Consider the following 18750-nt stretch of genomic DNA (forward strand, 5'->3'; position numbering starts at 1 on the left):
CATGTTGATCATTAGCTCAGTGGAGTCTGCTTCTTTCAGCCTGACTTTAATGGCACCAGAAGTGTGTGTGTGTGTGTGTGTGTGTGTGTGTGTGTGTGTATTAGAGGGATAGACACAGTTAAGATGTAAAATGAGAGCAGTTGTCTCTATGAAGGGAGCCATGAGTGGATGGTTGGGGGAGAAGGCAGGGAATGCTGTTTCTCATAAGCATCATAGAAATAGTTCATCGTTTAAACAGTTTGCATGTAAAACACTGCTAAAAAATAAAAATAAATGGGTTAACAACCAACTTCCAGGAATGGAGAGAGCCCAAAGAAGAATAAGTGGAAGGAGGATAAAGAAATCTGTGAACAAATAAGCCAAAGGAGAGAGGAAGGAGATGGGTGACCCAGAATTACCCATTTATTATTGCTTCACTACTGAGATCTCAAGGGACTGTAGGATAGAAAGCCCTAAACCATTTTTAATGTCGACAAAGGCAAATAACAGAACCTTATGTGCTCCTTGCCTATTAAAGTCAAAGGGATTTTTTAGTAAATTATTTTCTGTCTCTCACAAACGGACGAAAACCATTTTGTAAGCTGTGTTCCTAGTATATACTTTGTGATGGTTTGACTCTGAGAAATAATTTACTGAAGAATTATAAATTTAATGCAAAACTTTATCTTACTATCAACATATTTTTATTGAACACCTATTGTGTGCAACCACCATACTTAACCCTTGGAGAAGGAATATCAAGATTCCTATTGCATAGAACTTAAAAACCTAATAGAAGAGATAAGACATGTGATTGGATAATTAAGACATAAGATAAACAGTGACAAGTGCTGAAACAGAAATTCAGATAAAACGCTATAAAAGGAGAAAGAGATTAATTCCAGCTGGGAATACTAGGGAGGCTTCCTGGAGGGGGTGCCATTAATGTGAATTTATAAGTGTGTTCATTCCTTTCAACGTATATCTTGTCCCAGTTCTTTACGTTACATGCTTTATTAAAAAAATGCAGACAAGACTAGAGGAGCCATTGTCTACAGTTTCTCTACATCTCTTTGGTTGGTGAGGATTCCTGATGGCCAGGCATCCTCTATGCATGACCCTGGAAGCCCAAGGTAGCCCCTATTTTTGCTTTAAAAGGCCCTGCAGCACCCTCAAAGGCTGAAGCTATAACTTTTGAAGTAACACTCTTTCTGTAAATACTTAAAATATATTACTTGCCTTTGAATCCTGGAGTGTGTCAATAAGTTCTTCATTGTCCAGAATATTTCCTTCAGATGTAAAGAGCATTTTCAGGATTTTATCTTCGATATTTTTCAGCTGGTTTTTATCAGCGTTGATCCTCACAATGAGCTTGATTCTTTGTTCTTCCAGTTCGGGTTTTTCGAGTCGCACCACATCACTAGAAGAAAAGTTGAAACACCTAAATTACATCTTTTTCAGTGCCCTAAGGTTGTTCTATTTTTCTTTCCTCATTTGTAATTGTTCTTATTCTGAATACTATTTAGCTGAGTAGCTACTGGCCAAATCCAAATGCAGAATGTCTCTTTTGCTGGGTTTACATGGTGGCTTTTCACTGAACTACACGTCAGTTCTGATTCTTTATCTTGTATTTCAGAGACCTGTATCCTACCACATTTCCCATACCTTCTGCTCATCGCTTAGGAAAACCTGCTTAATGCTTCACCTCTCCAGTCATCCAATTTCTGTCTCTAATGCTTGCTAAGCTGAAAATGGTGCCTGGAATACTCTTTTTCTACCAACTGGGAGATTCTGAAATCCTAACACCTCCATGGACTGATTCTTGGTTGCATACGAAAAAGGGTCCTTACGTCAAGGTTTGACCTTGTCTAAACATGTGAACTTATACTTCTCTTCACTTGTTCTTTCATAATTTGCTCCCAGTCTCTATTTGTAGAAGCTAATCTTTATTAAGAATTACTCTATGATGGGCACCCTATTCAGAGTTTTACAAGGATTATCTCTTTTAATCCTTTCAATGCTCCCGTGAGGTGGGCACTGTTATTATCACCCCCAAGTTGCAGATGAGCAAACAGACCCTGGTGGGCTACTTCCTGAGGTCATACCGCTATGAGAGGCAGGGTGGGCTTGCACTTGGGTCTGCTGGCTCTAGTGCACAAACTATTACTAGTACATTAACCAGATGGTGGGTAGAGACTTAGGGTATACCCTGATCTCCTTGAGAAGACTGTGGGCAAGAGCAGTGGCTGTGAGCAGCTGTGAAAATGTAAAGAACTTGGCCATTTATTCATATCTTTTTGACTGAGGGTTTGTGTGTGGTGCTTTTACACATTAAAATTTTTTCTTTGTTAAAAACTCAGTGGAAATCAACCAGAGGGAGAGGGGAGGAGAAGAGCAAAAACCTACCTAATGGGTACAATGAACACTATTTGGGTGGTGGGCACACCTATAGCTGGGACTTAAGCATTACAAAAGTGATCCATGTCACCTAAAATATTTGTACCCCCCTAATATTTTGAAAGAAAAAAAATTTCTAAACAAAATATTAGGAACCCTATGACATTCTCCCCTTATTCCCCTGCCCTTTCTTTTACCTTAACAACTGATCCTCCAGACCTGATTTAGTTACAGTGAAATTGATGATGGTAACTTTAATGCATACCTGGAAGAGAAGCACAGAGTACATAAAAATGCTTAAGTGCAGAGTAATAAAATGAGAAGTGCTTTCTTTATTAGAACATGGCTCATTATTTCCCAGGTGTAATTGCTATGTGCACACAAACCCACACAGACGCTTCAAGCATAATGTGGCTTACAAAATCTTAATACGATTTTCCCTGCCAGTATGAGTGGCAATCTTGTTCCTCAAACACCACAGTTACAGAATCCTACATAGTGTTTTGAGGGAAAGTGAGCCAGTGAAGGGTTAGAAGCAGTATTCTAGAATCAACAACTTGAGTTCAAATTCCAGCTGTAGCCTTTAGTTGATATACAAGGTTGGATAAGCCTTTCGTCTGCACCGATATTTAAAAATTGGAATAATAAAAGTAACAACCTCTAGGGACATTGTGAAGACTAAACTAGATAATGAAATCACTTAGTCATAGTGACTTGTACATAGGGTGTCCCTGTTTAAAAAAGCTACCATTGATAATAAATAGAGCTTTATATGTTTTTTCCCTTCATAACATTTTTATGAAAAATGCTATTATATAATTCTGACATCACTTGAATAAATCAATAGCAAAACCCCACAAATATAATAAGAGTGTTTGAATGCCATATACTTTAAACATGTTACAAATCCTTGAAGGGTAGGCTTTATCTCCAAATTAGAGTTGATTGACTTGAGGATCCTGGAGATGGAACAATTTGCCCACAGTCACAGAGCTGGGGTTGAGTCTTGTGTGCAACACTCCCTCTCAAAAGTTAAGTAAGTGAAAATCAAAGATTGCAAGTTGGCATATTGGTCACTTTCTAAACTCTGGAATGGGACTTGGGACATGAGCCCTGGCAGTCACTGTATAAGTAAACTTCTCCAGGCTGACAAGGAATTTCTTTAAGCAATGTGTCAATTTCACTCAACCTGAATACGTCTAGCGAAGACGGATAACTATTAGAAATTCAGTAACTTAAATGAAAGTGACATTCTTTGGAGTGGTATATTCAAGGATTTTTTTGAGGGTAGTGGTGGTGGTGAAAGAGTAAGGTTCTAATGTCAAGGTCCTTCCCTAGGCAAGACCATGCAGAGTGCACAGATGCACCTGAAATTAGGGCAGCACCTGGGCATGTGAATGGCTGGCAGCCAGGCAGTGCCCCACATGAGAGGGGAGAATGGAGTCCCAGCTGTTTTCATTTCTGTTGCAACTGCCTTGGGCTCTGAAGCACTATAGTAGGGTTTCTTCTGGATCCTGTTGTGGCTTGAGACATGTGTATGGAGTGGAACCCACACAGCTCCCTTCAAGGAGTCTAGGCATGAAGAAGGGGATAAGATGCCCCCACCTCTCAGAACTCTAAGTACAGACACTGGATGTTTGGATCGTGATCCTCTAGTGTTGCCTTGTCTCTAGAGTTTTCAAGTGGGCAACCTCTTCATCTGGGGGTATATGCTACGGGTATTTGCATATTTAAATATTCCCCCTCCCCATGAACTCTCAGTTAAGCTCAGATTCATCTATCAGCTATGAGAACAGGGGCTAAAACAGTCCTTGCTGAAGGAGAGAGAAGAATGGAGAGAGGGGAGTGGCATTCCAAGTTTATGAGGTGTGGCTGTGGACAGGAGGAGAGGTGTACCGTGGAGTGAGACAGGGTGTTGGCCTGGGGCCTGACTGGGCAGGGGCTTGAATCCTCACTGGAAGGCCACGAGAAGGGGGACTGGAATCAGAAGAGAAGCAGAAGTGGAGGAGGTGGAAGGAAGGGAGACTGCGTAGGGGAAGAGGGAGAAAGAGAAAGAGCTGTTACCTCTAGATGGGAATCCACCAAACTCCAGAGACTCATCATGAAAGGATGACCTTGCTAAACTAGCTAACCGAGAAAGATAAACTATCAAACAGAAAGTAAGAGACATAAACTCACTGCACACTGCCCATTTTGTTTTGTTTCATTAAACATCTGGGACTAAACTCGTTGTCTTCAAGCCTAACTCATTATCTCTAAGAGTTTGTTTTCATAGCCTTAAAGAGCCCTAAGCAGACAGTAGGGGTACAAACTTTCTGCATCAGTCCCTGCCAGGATCACATTTCAAGGACTTTGATAAGCCAGCCTCACAGAAAAAAGAAAAAAAAAAATGGAAAAAGCAAACCAAGCTGCTCCACAGCTGCTTCTATTATCAGCTGGCAGCCATAACTATTTTTTTCCTTTTCTTTCTCTTCTGTTTGTCCCCATAAAAATCCTGAGCTTCCTTTGCTTGAGGCTGACACCTTTCCTTTCCTTCTTTCGTCATGTGCCCCTCCCACCTTTGGGAAGTAAAATAAACTTTCTTTCTTTAAAACTATTCTAATCTCTAAGGTAAAATAAACTTTATACTACTTTCTATCCGAATCTTTGTGTGGGAAATCTTTCTCGGCCCATGTACAAATTCACCCTACCACATCACACCTCAATAATCTAGATAGGCTGAGAACTCCAGACCAGTAGCGCATACCTCAGGCAGATAGTGGGGATTTGGCATTTTGGTTGTCATATAGAACTTAAAGTTTTTGTCATAATCAATGTCTGAGTCTCCAAGGCGAATGAGTAGGCGGCCACCACTGATGAAAGTTTGTTTCAAGAGAATGGGTTCTAGAGCTGGATCCAAGGTTTCCTTGAGCTTAAAAATTAAAAGAAAACAAGATAAGACAAAAACCAAGCATTAAGACAAAAACCATTAAAATGCAAGGCACCAAAATTCTCAAAATTCTTTAAGTCTCAAAATTTACTGTGAACAAGCAATTTTGCAGTGATCTTATAGATATTTATTATCATCCTCACACTAAATCTAACAGTAGATATTTTCTAGTGGTTATTTTATCAGTAATCTAAGGAAACAAGAGCATATGAAGGCAATATATCTATTAATACTTAGACTAGACTTACACACTATTCATCCGCATGAGAGATAAGCTAAGAAGAGAGGCTGGGTTGATTAAGCCACTGAAGGGTGGCCTTCAACAGGCCCCATACAAATGAAGATCTGTTCATTTTCATGGTTGTTCTAAGTCAACAGTTGGCAAATTACGGTGTGCAGGCCAGCCAGATCTGGCCCCCGGAGGCCTGTTTTTGCATAACTCTTGAGCTAAGAATCATTTTTTACCTTTTTAAAGGGTTATAAAAATTTATAAACAACCTCCCTCCCCACCAAAAACAAAACAAAGAAGAAATATGCACAGAGATTGGATGAGGCCTGAAAAATTAAAATATTTACTATCTGGCTCTCCACAGAAAAAAATTGTGAACCCCTATTCTACATGATAACTATGCTTTTTTCCCCCTCAAAGCAAATCTGATTGTTGGTAAGGATTTGGGCATGCAGAGATTGCCAAGGGACCCCATTAGGAACATCTTTACGTTATAATGTACATGATAGGGTCCTGTGGCCCAGGGGCTTTTGAAATTTGATTGTAATCCATAGTAAAAAAAATCCATTTCATATTGTTACATGGTAACCACACATGTAAATTCTTAAAATAAAAGTTTATGAGATAAAATTTACCCTTATCCATGATATAATTTTGTGTTTTTAAAAATTCTATTTCATAAAAAAATTCTGATTGAGATAGACTAAATTGGAAGATGGAGTTTGAAAATACCCTAGCAAATGTAGAAAGCAGCAAGGTGCATAATGCTAATGACCCCAAGTTCCAGACTGCAGGGAAGGCCCAGTCAGAGTGTCCTGTTCCTGGCTGGGGCCCTGACAAAGGCCCACCTCCACTTCCAAGAACGTTCTGCTACAGTTAAAAGGCTCTTCTGTCCAGGGGCAGAACATCACTGAAAGTCTTTTTTCCACTCCTCCAGGACTTCCTGTATCATGAAGTAAATCTGAGTTCAAGAATCTAGTTTGGGGCTAAAGTAACTGTGCCAAAGATTTCCAGAGACCTCACCCTCTCCTGTGACTTCAGGGTTTGAGGGAGGGCCTGGGATCCATGACAGGAACATCCCTGTATTGGTCAACTTCAAAGCTTGGCCACATTGAGGCCTCTTGTGCTCTTTGTGGGTCTAGTGGGGAGGATGGCGACTTGCTGGAGATTTTCTAGGCAGGCAAGGCTATTCGGTTTATGTAACCTTTCTATGCCCAATTTCCTCATTGACAAAATGGGACAATAATAATAACTACCTTGTAAGGTTGTGGTGAGGATTAATAAGTTAATATAAATAAAATATTGAGAATAGAGTCTGGCATGTAGTGAACACTCAATAAATGATAGCTAACGCTAACATTGTAATTATTATTCTTACTCATCATGCAAGTGCTGTAGCTGAGCTGTCCCAGGTTAGTGGTCCTTTCTGAGCTTCCTGTCTTTCTGCTGAAGCAGAGGCACTTCTAGGCATGGTTAAACTGAGATTCACCTGATGGCCCATGTTTTTGCTCACTCATTCTTCTCTTATAAGGGAAATAAACCACGATCATTGACCAGTCTCTTTTGTGTCCATGGCTCTTGCACATGCTGTTTCCTTTGCCTGGGAAGCCCTTCTCCTGGGGCTTGTCACATGGCTGAACTCATCACCTAGATCACAGCTTCAATATTACTCCCTCTGGCCAGGCATCTAACTTGGTTAGGGTCCTTCCCTCCCCTTGTTGGCTATCTGAGCCATCTGCTTGCTCCTTCAAAGTCCCGATCACAAGCTCTCTTCCTCACCCTCTCTCTCATTTCTTCTTTCTCTGTTTACTGTCTCTGTCCCCAACTCAACTGTAAGCTATTGAGGACAGAAACCACATTTCTATTGTTTGTCACTGGCTTTCAAATAGTGTTTGTTGAATGAGTGAACAATTTCTAAAACATCCATTCTTGGAGCGATACCCAAAGAAATGGAACATCTAGACTTAACAAAACCCAAATTCATTCGTATCAATCATCACTTAATCTAATTCTGATACTTAGTCCAAGCAAAAAATAACATTTATACCCACTGGAAAGTTTTACTGGCTTCGCATCCTTGGTGCTGTAGACAGTTCCTGACTGCTTTGAATTTTCAGGGCAGCTAACCACCGAGGACTATAGTGAGGCCTGCAAATCAGCAGTGTCAGGAAACAGAGGCCATCCCTCTTAACACCAAAACAATGTCTGAAAGTCAACAGATTGCCCCTTACTTCCCCACCCCGCACCCCCATATAAGAATGTATTCTTGAAGGAGCAAAGAACTGGTTTGACCAATTTGAAAATAGAGTTGACTGGTGTCTTTAGCATGATGTAGAGTGGCCTATATAGAGTTCCAGAGATGATCTGAAAGTTGGAAACTAACATGAGAAAATAAAGTGGAAAGCAAACCTCTTCCAGTAAGACAGGTAAACCAAGTCGGATTGAATTTTCAAGTATTCGTAAGAAATTACTATCTGTTAGCTTAATGATCTTTAAGCCATTTCTGCTTTCTTTGTTCCTTATCCAACGGTTGGCCTGTATGAGAAAGCACAGAGCAGGACATTTGTTTCAGAGTATAATAAACAGCTAGAAAGTGAAAGCTTTAGAATGAAGTTTAGAAATTCAATCTAGAAACAGATTTGAAATATAAAAAGATAAAACATAAAATAACATGTGCCCCCCCCAATAAAGATACCTTTTAAGCCCAACGTTCGTAACTTTTCCATTTGCTCAAATCTGTAACAAGTGAAGAAAAGAGTCTTCTAGGAAAAAAGCCCACATGTACAACACTCAGGTATGTCTGCCTTGCTTCCTTATGGCTCCCTCGACAAACTCTATTTAGTCCAATCTGATCCATGGACTTAGGGAGTCAGATAATGGAATTTTGTAAATTCTAGGGAGGCTTGCCCTAAATTCTATCATACCCTGACTTCATTTTGTCTCCTCAGACCTTTTAGGATCAAAGAATACAGAGGAATGAATTTCTGTGGAATCTCTGCCCTCATAGAAACCAAAAAATTGATAGTCAATCCCTTAAACAAAACCAACCAAAACCGAGTGTGAGAGCACTTAGACTCTCCCTGTCTTACTTTCTACATCCACAAAGTGAGGGACTTGGACTAGGAGGCTTCTAAACTCTCTTCATGGTCTAAAACTCCATGATCTTATAAATATGTCCACTTTTACAATTTTTAATAGACAGCTCGATATTAAGCAGAGCTAATAGGCCACTCTCTTAAGCATTTGTTACACACCTGATCTTGGGGATCAATCATCAAAGGCCACCGTCTCCCTTGAGTAACCAAAATGCCATTTTCTGTTGATATTGTGTCACGGGGCAGCCCATCAGTGTTCCACTGTCGTATTTCGTAGGGATCTCCAAGAGTGTTAATGAGGCTGAAGGCAGGATCGATTGGGATCTCCAAAGACTGACAGTACTGGATCCAACACTCTATAAGCTACAGAAGAAGGAAAGCTTACTCAAATAGAGTCAGGAACACCCAGTAAATGAGGGCACACACAAAATGTGGTGGACAGGAGTAAGGCAGTGTCTAGAAGAACCAAGCCCTCCCAGTCTTCATAGGCAAGCTGGCATCAGAGCATGAGGCACAAGAAGTGAACTAAAATTCAGGAGACCTGGGTGCCCAAACTGTACCATTAACTAGCTGCAACTTCGGGCATTTCACCCTCTGTCTGGACCTATTTTCTCATGTGTAAATGACTGGGTTGTCACAGTGGTTTCCAACCAGGGGTGTTTTGCCCCTCTTGGGAGAGTCTGGAAGCATGTGGAGAAGTTTGGGGTTAACACAATGACTGTGGGTGCTACTAGCAATCAGTAGATGGGGAAAAGCGATGTTAGCATCTTATCTCCTTCAATGAGTGGTGGTCATGCACAACAGAGAACTGTCTGCCTCCAAAAGCCACTATTGGCCCAAGGAGAAACATGGACCAGATGACCCCTGAGCTCCTGGGGAGTCTATATGAGCCCTATACCAGTCTTATAAACTTAAGGATGAGGATGAAACATTTTTAGGGAGGCCTTTCATACAAATGACCATAAAATCCTTCCAAATCACTTAGTTTCCTGGAAAATGCAATGTAGAAGGAACTTTTATTCTCTGATAAATGAGAAGTTTTATTTCTCATAAAGATAAATGCCTAAGGAACCACGGATGCCTCCATGTCCCACTCCTTTTCATTGCCTGGCCTTCCGTAGCAGTCTCACCAATGAAGAGCATCTCACCCTGGCTGACTTTACATGCCACTTGTGATCTGTCCCTTTTCCGTCCTGCAGGTTCCTATGCTGTGTAAGTAAGTGATAAATAGCTTTCTATGGCAGGGGAAGGAAAGGGAGGAACGTGTTAAGGAAAGCCTAGGCGTAGACCATCACTGGCTGGTGCGGGAGGTCGGGGGCTATGGAATGTATAACTAAATTCTACCATGGAGAGCCCCCATAGTGGAGAGCCTCCATGTGAACTCAGAAAAATGACACTTTGCAGCCTCAGTTTCAGCTGCTTCTTAGCAATCCTTACAGAAAGCAGGTTTACTCACTGTTTGCCTGTACTGGGCTGTGAAAGCCCCATAATAGGCCACACAAGCTGCTGCTATGAACACGTTCCCTGTGATATTCGATAGCTCCTCCTCGAACTTCTGTATGCTTTCTTCCCATCGAACCTGCTCATCTCCTAACGCAGCTGTTAGCTTTCCAGCTCGTACTAGGCGTGCTTTTGTCAGGCTCATATTCTTCGCTAGAAAATTAAATCAGTTTATGTTATTCAATATTTTCCAAAAAGACTAAAAGTTTATTCACCTGCTTCTATTTATAGCAAGAATTAGCATTATTTAGCCAATGATAGCAATACATCTCTAGGAAAACTCACAGCAATTCAGCATTAATTCCAATTTCAGAACCAAGTCTAAGTTTGCCTCTTTCATGCCAACAGCAATTTTTTGATACTGTTACTCTGGCTGAAGATAGTGCTCTCTGCACCCCTCTAGCATTTATTTTCTGGATCAAATCCATATGCCAGCGGTCCCCAACCTTTTTGGCACCGGGGACCATTTTCATGGAAGACAATTTTTCCACGGATTGGGGGGTGGGGGATGGTTTTGGGATGATTCACGTGCATTACATTTATTGTGCACTTTATTTCTATTATTATTATATTGTAATATAAAATGAAATAATTACAAAACTCACCATAGGCTGGGGACCCCTGCCATATGCTGTTTTATATTTTAATGTAACATACTGCAGTAAGCCCTGTTCAGATACAAGATGTTGAATGTACACAATATGTGCAGTTCTCATTTGATACTAGAAGGCTAATGGAATAAGTCCAACGGAGTAAGTCCCACATGCTGGATAAAAGCTGAGCTCTGACTGCCTGAAAGTTCTTTCTACTTTTGAAAACCAGACATTTCCTGACCAATGTAAGTTTTATGAGTTACTTACCCAGGCTTTCTTTTTCATTAACACCTTTGTCATATTCATCTTGTAAGGCCTGTATTTGATTTTCCACTTGTCGTAGCAATGCTTGCTTTTCTCTCAGGGTAGCCATAGTAACGTCAAGTTCAGCCTAATAAAAGCAACTATTTAAGAATAGGCCCCCAAAGAAGGCTGAATTTGCACATTTATAAGAGATTTTTAAAAACGTATAAGATTTATGTTCCCTTTTTCATGTCCAAAAAGACTTTGATGTGATATTCAAAGTTAAAACAAATAAAATAGAGTAAAACATAAGAAGTAAACAAAACCAAACAAAATCAATCATAAAGCCCAACAGAATAAATCATAAAAGAGAAACAGATGTACCAAGCATTTGGAATGAATTAGTTACCACAATGAATTATTAATTTTAAGTGATGAGATATTTAAATTAAATATTCATGCAATAGTGAAAAATCTTTCCTAACTAGTTCTCAATATTAGGGGATCTGCAAACTATGGCCTGTAGGCCAAATCTAGCCTGCTGCCTGTTTTTGTACAATCTGCAAGCTAAAAATAGTTTTCACGTTTTTATATGGTTGGAAAAAATAAAAAAAATGAGTAATATTTTGTGATGTGATAATTATATAAAATTTGAATTCCAGTGTCCATAAATAAAGTTATATTGGAACATAGCCATGCTTTTTTGTCAGTGACTGTTTTTGTGCTGCAGTGACAGAGTAGAATACTTGTAATAGAGACGATATAGCCCACAATAATTAAAATATTTACTGTCTGGATCTTTAAAGAAAAAATTTGCTGACTGCTGCTCTATAGCCATGGTTCTTTTGGAAATCCGTTTCACTAAATGACCCATCCTTTTTTCTTCTTGGGAAGGCTAAGGACCTCACGTCCAATTGTGGGTTAAGCTGGCTCTAAAACCTCACATGACACCATCAAGAGTGGAAGTATTTAACAAAGGGAAACATAGATCATTAGATGCTAGAGCTAAAAGGCATCTCAAAAATACCATAGGCTTAAGTCTCTTTTTTCAGATGAATATATTGAGGCCTCATGTTCTTTTTATGCTGGACAGAGGCTGATTTTAGAAGTAATTTCTGAAAGTTTTTTTTTCTGCTATTGTTTAAAACAAAAGCTATTTTTCAAGAGCTTTGTTACAATCTGTATTGCATAGGATCACAGTGGCATTATATAGGCAGCTTGAATGATTAATGACCAAAGTCTTCAGTTCTATAAAATATCATAATATAGATAGTGTACCTGTGCAGCCCGGAGTTTTTGTCTCTTTGGTTCGACTTCCTTGACTACCCGAGAGTACAAGTCCATTGCTCTTACCCACATGCACATGGATTTACATGCTTTGGACACTTTCTCTACTTTTTCAGGCACAAAATCGGGATTATTAATGTACTTTTGAAGCTTTGCCAATATTTGAGGTTTTATGTTTTCCTTATCATATTCTAAAAGCCTTCTTAGGAAGTTAGAGTCACCAAGAAGTTGCTTTGCTGTTGGCCAATCAGGCCTGAAAGACAGACATGATAAGTTAATAGCATTGTAATAAAGTAATATAAGAACAAAAGAAATGTATTCCTTTGAAAACATTACAATATTATCCCAATAAGTGGGTAGTTTTAATCTTGGTAGTATAATCCTAGTAATTGGTAGTTACGTGTACCGCAATTAATTCATGGGGAGAAAAGTATTTGGATTACTGAAGTTTCATGCAACACAGCTTTGGTAAAGAAAGGATTATAAAATCATAGAGTTTTAAAATGTAAGTCATATAGAAACAATAGTTTTATTTTAAAAAGGTCCTAGGCACTCACATTTTACCTCTTTTGCTAGTTTTGACCCTTAAAAATCTCTTGCCAGGACACTACAATTGCCTTCTAGCTGGGCTTTATGTCTTTTGATCAACCTCAGCCTTCTGAACTTTTGTGAGATTGGTATTTCTACCCTGAAAATCTGATAAGGTAAAAAATGTTCAATGGTTCTTAGTCCCCTCTGCCCAGGGCTCTCTACCTGTGCTCTGCAGAGCCCCCTGGGCCCTACTGAGGTGCCAGCTTGAGGGTCAGTGGGGAGGCCTGGTGTTGATGGGTCCTGCTCTGAGTCCTGGTGCTCTGAGTCCGTTGCTCAGTTTTATCTAGAAAGGTTCATTGTAACATAATTTTTTATTGCAAAAGGGGTTGTATTGCCAAAGAAAGTTTGAAAACTACATATCTCCAAGATGAAATCTGAACTGTTTAGCACAGTTTACAATACCTTTTGTGATGTAATCACTCCCCTCCTTCCCAGCTCCAATCCATTCCATGAGCATCAAAGCTCATTCCTCATGCTCCCACAGTCCCATGATTCAACTAGCATTATCTTCTGAAAAATCTGCTCTCACCTCCCCAGAAGGACTTAGGTATGCTTTCTTAGCACTCCCAATACTCTAAAACTCACACATTGTCTTGAAATTATTTTTTATGCCTGTCTCCCCACTAGCCTGTATGTGTCTTGAAGTGAAAAACATATCTTCCATCATCTAGCACAGAATAGATGTTGGGAAAAAAAGTCTCCTTGAATCAATTTGTTGAATGACCAACTGAATCAGTAAGAGAGTGGAGAAGAGAATGAACATATAAATGAAAATGGAGAAAAACAGTAAAGAAATGCCAACAGGTATTCTGGTAATATATGATCCTAAATTACTCACTTTGCATTCAAGAGAATGGAGATTGCTTCCATTACAGTCATGACCATATCTGGGGGCTTTGTAAAAACTCTGATTTCAGATATGTCTGCTTTATCTAAGGAATCCAGTGCCTTATTGGCGGCGTCGAGTGCGGGTAACGCTTCTTCAAGATCTCTTTGAGCATCATCAGCTATTGCTTGGGTCTCTTCAGCTTTCACTTTTGCTGTTGCTTCATCTTCTTGCACAACGCTACGGACCTAACCATTGGAACACAACTGCTTCAGTGGACTCATTATTTGAATTTCCACATTTAAAAACAAAGCCAATAATAATGAGTCATATTTGCTCTTTGGATTAGACCAAAGTGAAAGGTAATTAGCTAGATTGCATTTCATGCTCTCCTTTGTCCATCTCATGCCATGCTGACAGCACAATGAAGATAAAATATTATAACTTAAAGCTTCTTCTTAGGAGAGGAATAGCTGCTTTGTATTTGTAGGTGGTACTTTTCTCACAACTCCCTCTGTCCTGCTCACTGGGATTCATCAATTCTCAGGGACAGAACCAGATTGATTTAGTAAAGGAAGATTGTTTACAACTTAAAAACATTACTAAATTGCTAAAAAAAATTCTAAATATATCACTTAATTATTTTAATGACATATATAATAAAATAATCCAATCATATATCATTGTATATGAGTGATCAATTGCTTCCCTAAGCCTTCTCACCCACACTGTCAGGTAATGCAGCATACCTGATCAGCATTTTCTTGATCCACTGCCAATTTTTCCATCAGGGTTTCAACATCTTGTGATTTTTTTAAAAGTACAGGTTCTAAAGCTGAAAGATCTAATTTCATTTTATCTACTAGTACATTTGTTTCTAATAGCTTGGTGAGTCCGTTCTTCACCCGATCTCGTGCCTAAAAGACAATGAAAATTTCTATTGTAATGAGTACTATAAACCATAGGTTTACTGGCATCTATTAATATTACTCATGTAATTAGGCTTTTATAACTACAGAATCAGTAAATCTGTTTGCAATATTTCAAATTGTGAATGCATTACAAGTTGGGAAATCTTCAGGTAATAGAACTTCAGGAAATGGCCGTGACATTCACCACACTGCATTTGGATCTATGCCTTCTGGCCACAGCATTGGGACACCAGTGGGCTGTGGCTCACTGAGGGTGGGGGCCGCATTGTATTATTTTTATTCCTGGTGGTAGCGTGTTGAGTGAGTGAGGGACAAGATCAGATAGGAATCCCTGGAGACCACAGCTAGGGGAGCTTGTTTACTTGGGTCAGTAGGGCTGAGGACTCCCAGGGAGATGAGGTCCTGGGTGCCAAGCTCTGGTTGCTGTATCTGAACCCTACGTGGTGACAGAAAACGCTTAACTAGGATCAAAGGTGTGGTATCTGCTACAGGAGACACCAGGGAAGCATTTTCTTTTTGAAGGTGAGTCAGAAAGCTTGGTTCAAATTGGCAGGTTTCAAAAATATCTGTCAAGGTATTTTACAAGGCAGACATTTTACCAGTTACAAATTCTCTGAAAAAAATGTAAATACCTAAATTGTAAATGCTTCTCTTTCAGTGTGTTTAAAATGTTGAAAATTTTAGGTCATGTTAATAGCCTGATGATGATGATGATGATGACACCCACTATCTTCTGAGCACCTCATATGTGTTATATCATAGTGTTTCATGGACAGTGTCTTATTTAAATTCCACAACAATCCAAGAGGTAGATATAGATATTTTTGAACCTTATATTCTACTAAGGCTTAAAGAAGTTATATAATGTGCTCAAAGTTGTGCAGCAAAAGGCAGAGCATAGGTTGTATATAGTTTTTGGTTGACACTAAATTCCTTAATTGGAACCAAAGTCATAATGTTCTTAACTGGAATAATTGACACAATTGGTAGACAACTAAAACACCGCTGTGTTAAACTAAACACTATATTAAATACTACAGAGATGACTGACTGTTCTCTGCATAACTTTGATGCTGTCTTGATGCCCATATCATTCTACTCAGTCAAGGATACTTATGTAAGTGATAGAAGGACAATATAATTGTCAAGGAAGGGGAAGACCCTTGGATCAACAGCATGGGACACCTTTTTGGTCCTGTTGAAGGTTGTCTAGGGCATGTGTCAGGATGGAGAATGCTCTGGCAGGTAAGACAGTGCATAGACCTTTCAAAAAAGTTTTTTTTTTTTCCCATTGGTAATATTGAACTTACTGAAATAATCTGCTTCCTTTTTTCAGACAGCATAGACAGGTAGAGATTGATGAGCTCTAAGTAGGAGGTGGGCGTTGTGTAGTACCGCCTGCGCAGCTCTGTGTAATAGCGCTCTGCCATGGTGGAGACGCTCATGTGAACATTCACGCACATGAGGGAAAGCTTGTCTTTCAGTTCTTCATTTTGAGGGTCGACATTTGCGAAAAATGTCTTTGACACAGAAAGAAGTGCTTCTCTGGGCCACTGTAAATAAAGAAACAGTCTGGAAAAATCTATTGGTCATTTCAATAACATACAATTTAATAATTTAAAAAAAGGTATTTCTCCGGCACTCTTCCTTGCCAGTTCTCCCTTTCACCTAGTTAACTCCTACTCACACCTATGATGTTTAATTAACCAAAAGGCTCTGTCTGTTTCAGAGGGCTTGGGTCTGCGTTTGCTGACCACTGCGTCTCCAACACAGTGTCAGGCACATGGGAGTTGTTCAATAAATGTTTGTTGCTGGAATGAATGGATGATTGTGTGTCTTTAGAATTCTATAAATAGGATCATACTCGTGTCCTGACTCTGTTTATTATATAGTTGGGACTTCAGGTCCATCATTATAATCACTGTCCTGCACACAGCTCAAGTCCTTTGCTCCTCTCTTGTTTCTTTGAGCTCACCCGAACCTTAGTCAAAAGCAACTCTGTTACACCAAGCCTGCAACTATGCAGTTGAGCATGGCTGGAGAAAAACACACAGCCATGCTGACTGCCCTCACTTTACATTCGTGATGACTAGCACCTTAGTGCAGCCCAGAAATGCTTCTATATTTTCTAATACATCAGTTTTGTACTCTTTTAAGCGAGTATTTCACACCCTATTCTACTTCCTCAGACTGCTAACAGTTCCTATTTCCTCTTCATTCTCAGCTCATGACCTTGCTTCCCACATCACTAAACAAAATTAGAAATAATGCAAATGGAACTTTGATGAGCTCTTACCCTCACATCTCCCCATCTACCCGCATCTATGCTCATATATTCTGCCTCCACTCCCGCTACTCAGGGGTAAGCTGCACATGCTTCCTGCCAAGGTCAGCCCCTTCATTGATGACTCCATCCCATCCCTTTTTGCTTACTGAAGGACATGCTTAATTCTGTATGCTGTCATCAGTATAGTTCTCTTTTCTGGATCATCTTCATCAGCACACACACACATGCTGCTTGTGTCTCTTATTTAAAAATATTTCTCTCTTGACCTCTCATGTCCCTCTATCTATGACCTCATCTCTCTGCTTTCATTTGGGGCAAAACTCCTTGAAAGAGTTGCCTATGCTCATTGTCTCTGATTCCTCTCCTCTCTTCTCTCTTGAACCCCCTTCCCCTTCTCTCTTGAACCCTCTTCCCCACCATTGAAACAGCTCTTGTCAAGATCACCGATAACTACATTGCTAAATTCAATGGTCGCCTCTTCCTTTGTAAATTCTGTTTTGTCTTTGTTCTATGATTGTCATTGTCATTCCTTGTGTGAGTAAATTTCTAGCAGGCTTTAAAGCTAATGCAAGTACCCATGGGCTATTATCAGACAATGTGTTACCCCTTTAAAATCAAGAAAGTACAACTTCTGAAAGAGATATCCTGAGATGTCACCAACCTGGACAAACCAGTCAATGGTGCAACAGTTTACAAGGGATGGAAACATTCGGCATCGGGACCGAAAGGCCTCCCCAACTGGGCTCATGCAGAGAACAATGTGCAGCTTCTGACGAACTCTATTGATAAAGTATTGAAACACCTGACAAAAAGATATTTTCCAGTTTAAAATATGGATAAAGCAAGGATAAAAGTTAGTGTTGGCTAATGTATTTGAGGTTACCGACATCAAAAACACATGTTAGTATAGAAGATGTGTGAATAGCCTTGTTCAGCATCCATTCCAACCCCTTTCTTTCATTCACACAGCCTGGAAAGATTAAAAATGACATTTTCTGGGCTCCGGTGCAACTAGAGTTCTGAATGTGAGTTAGATCCCCATCATCAGTGTATTTGAGGAGACCCCTTGGATAAAGTGGAGAGAGAGATTCACATAAGGTTTTGCTCTGGGACAGAGGACAACTGGGAGAGAGGGCAAGGGTGCAGAGCATCAGTTTTTGCAGGTGCAGGGTCTGGTAGAAGTGGCATGGTCGTGGAGCTCTTATTTCTGGATGTGGCAGCTGATTTCAGTTACTCCCTGATGTGGCGGAGGACACACAGCTTTGGAGCCGGCAGTTGGAGCTGAGGCACGCTCCTAGGTTCAGCAGGAATGGTTTGTGGCAGAGGCAGTCGCTTCCTTGACCACTGACTTCTACAGTGTGCATTTTATATTCATTCCAAACAGTTCAGTTCCCAATCTCTTTCTTTGACTCTCCGAATGATTCTCTACCCCTCTCATAAATCCCTTTCCACTTACATTAGCTGAAGTAGACTAGTGTCTGTACCTATAATTCCTGAACTAGCAGTAGAAGAAATTCTCACAAAAGGACACAGGAAAGATATGAGAAGGAATAGCCAAAAAGTTAAAGAGGTGTGGAAAGAAAAGATGGGAGTGGACAAATATTAGCACATGGAATCTAGCATGGTATTGGAGAAATGGAAGTGGACCACAGCTACACTGCTCCTGGGAGAGAGAGACAGAAAACCCATTTCTGTTTTATTTGTGTCGTGAGCTTGATGCTAGGCAAGGGCATCCAAAGCACTAGACTTGTGCCTTCAGCCCTCCCCAGGCAGCACACGGTGAGTATGTGAAATAAGCTGGTGCTTAAAGAAGATTAAGAGAGGCTGGCCGGTTTGGACAAGACTGTGACCTCCATGGGGCA

The 18750-nt window shown here is 40.1% G+C and overlaps 1 protein-coding gene across 1 annotated transcript in view; it reads right to left on the reverse strand.

The window, feature by feature from the left end:
- The window catches only part of DNAH6 (dynein, axonemal, heavy chain 6), a 318529-nt gene that overhangs the window by 76970 nt on the left and 222809 nt on the right, over positions 1 to 18750 (reverse strand). Inside the window, exons 46-57 of the mRNA XM_012644194.1 lie at positions 17550 to 17791; positions 15912 to 16154; positions 14419 to 14586; positions 13682 to 13917; positions 12244 to 12505; positions 10990 to 11113; positions 10086 to 10282; positions 8789 to 8992; positions 7944 to 8069; positions 5123 to 5287; positions 2574 to 2641; positions 1219 to 1399 (exon numbers count right to left, since the gene is read on the reverse strand). Of these exons, the coding sequence (XP_012499648.1) occupies positions 1219 to 1399; positions 2574 to 2641; positions 5123 to 5287; positions 7944 to 8069; positions 8789 to 8992; positions 10086 to 10282; positions 10990 to 11113; positions 12244 to 12505; positions 13682 to 13917; positions 14419 to 14586; positions 15912 to 16154; positions 17550 to 17791 (2216 nt within the window). The remainder of the gene's footprint in view (positions 1 to 1218; positions 1400 to 2573; positions 2642 to 5122; positions 5288 to 7943; positions 8070 to 8788; positions 8993 to 10085; positions 10283 to 10989; positions 11114 to 12243; positions 12506 to 13681; positions 13918 to 14418; positions 14587 to 15911; positions 16155 to 17549; positions 17792 to 18750) is intronic.

Source organism: Propithecus coquereli, unplaced genomic scaffold, assembly GCF_000956105.1.
Source record: "Propithecus coquereli isolate 6110/MARCELLA unplaced genomic scaffold, Pcoq_1.0 Scaffold208, whole genome shotgun sequence".
Lineage (NCBI taxonomy): Eukaryota > Metazoa > Chordata > Mammalia > Primates > Indriidae > Propithecus > Propithecus coquereli.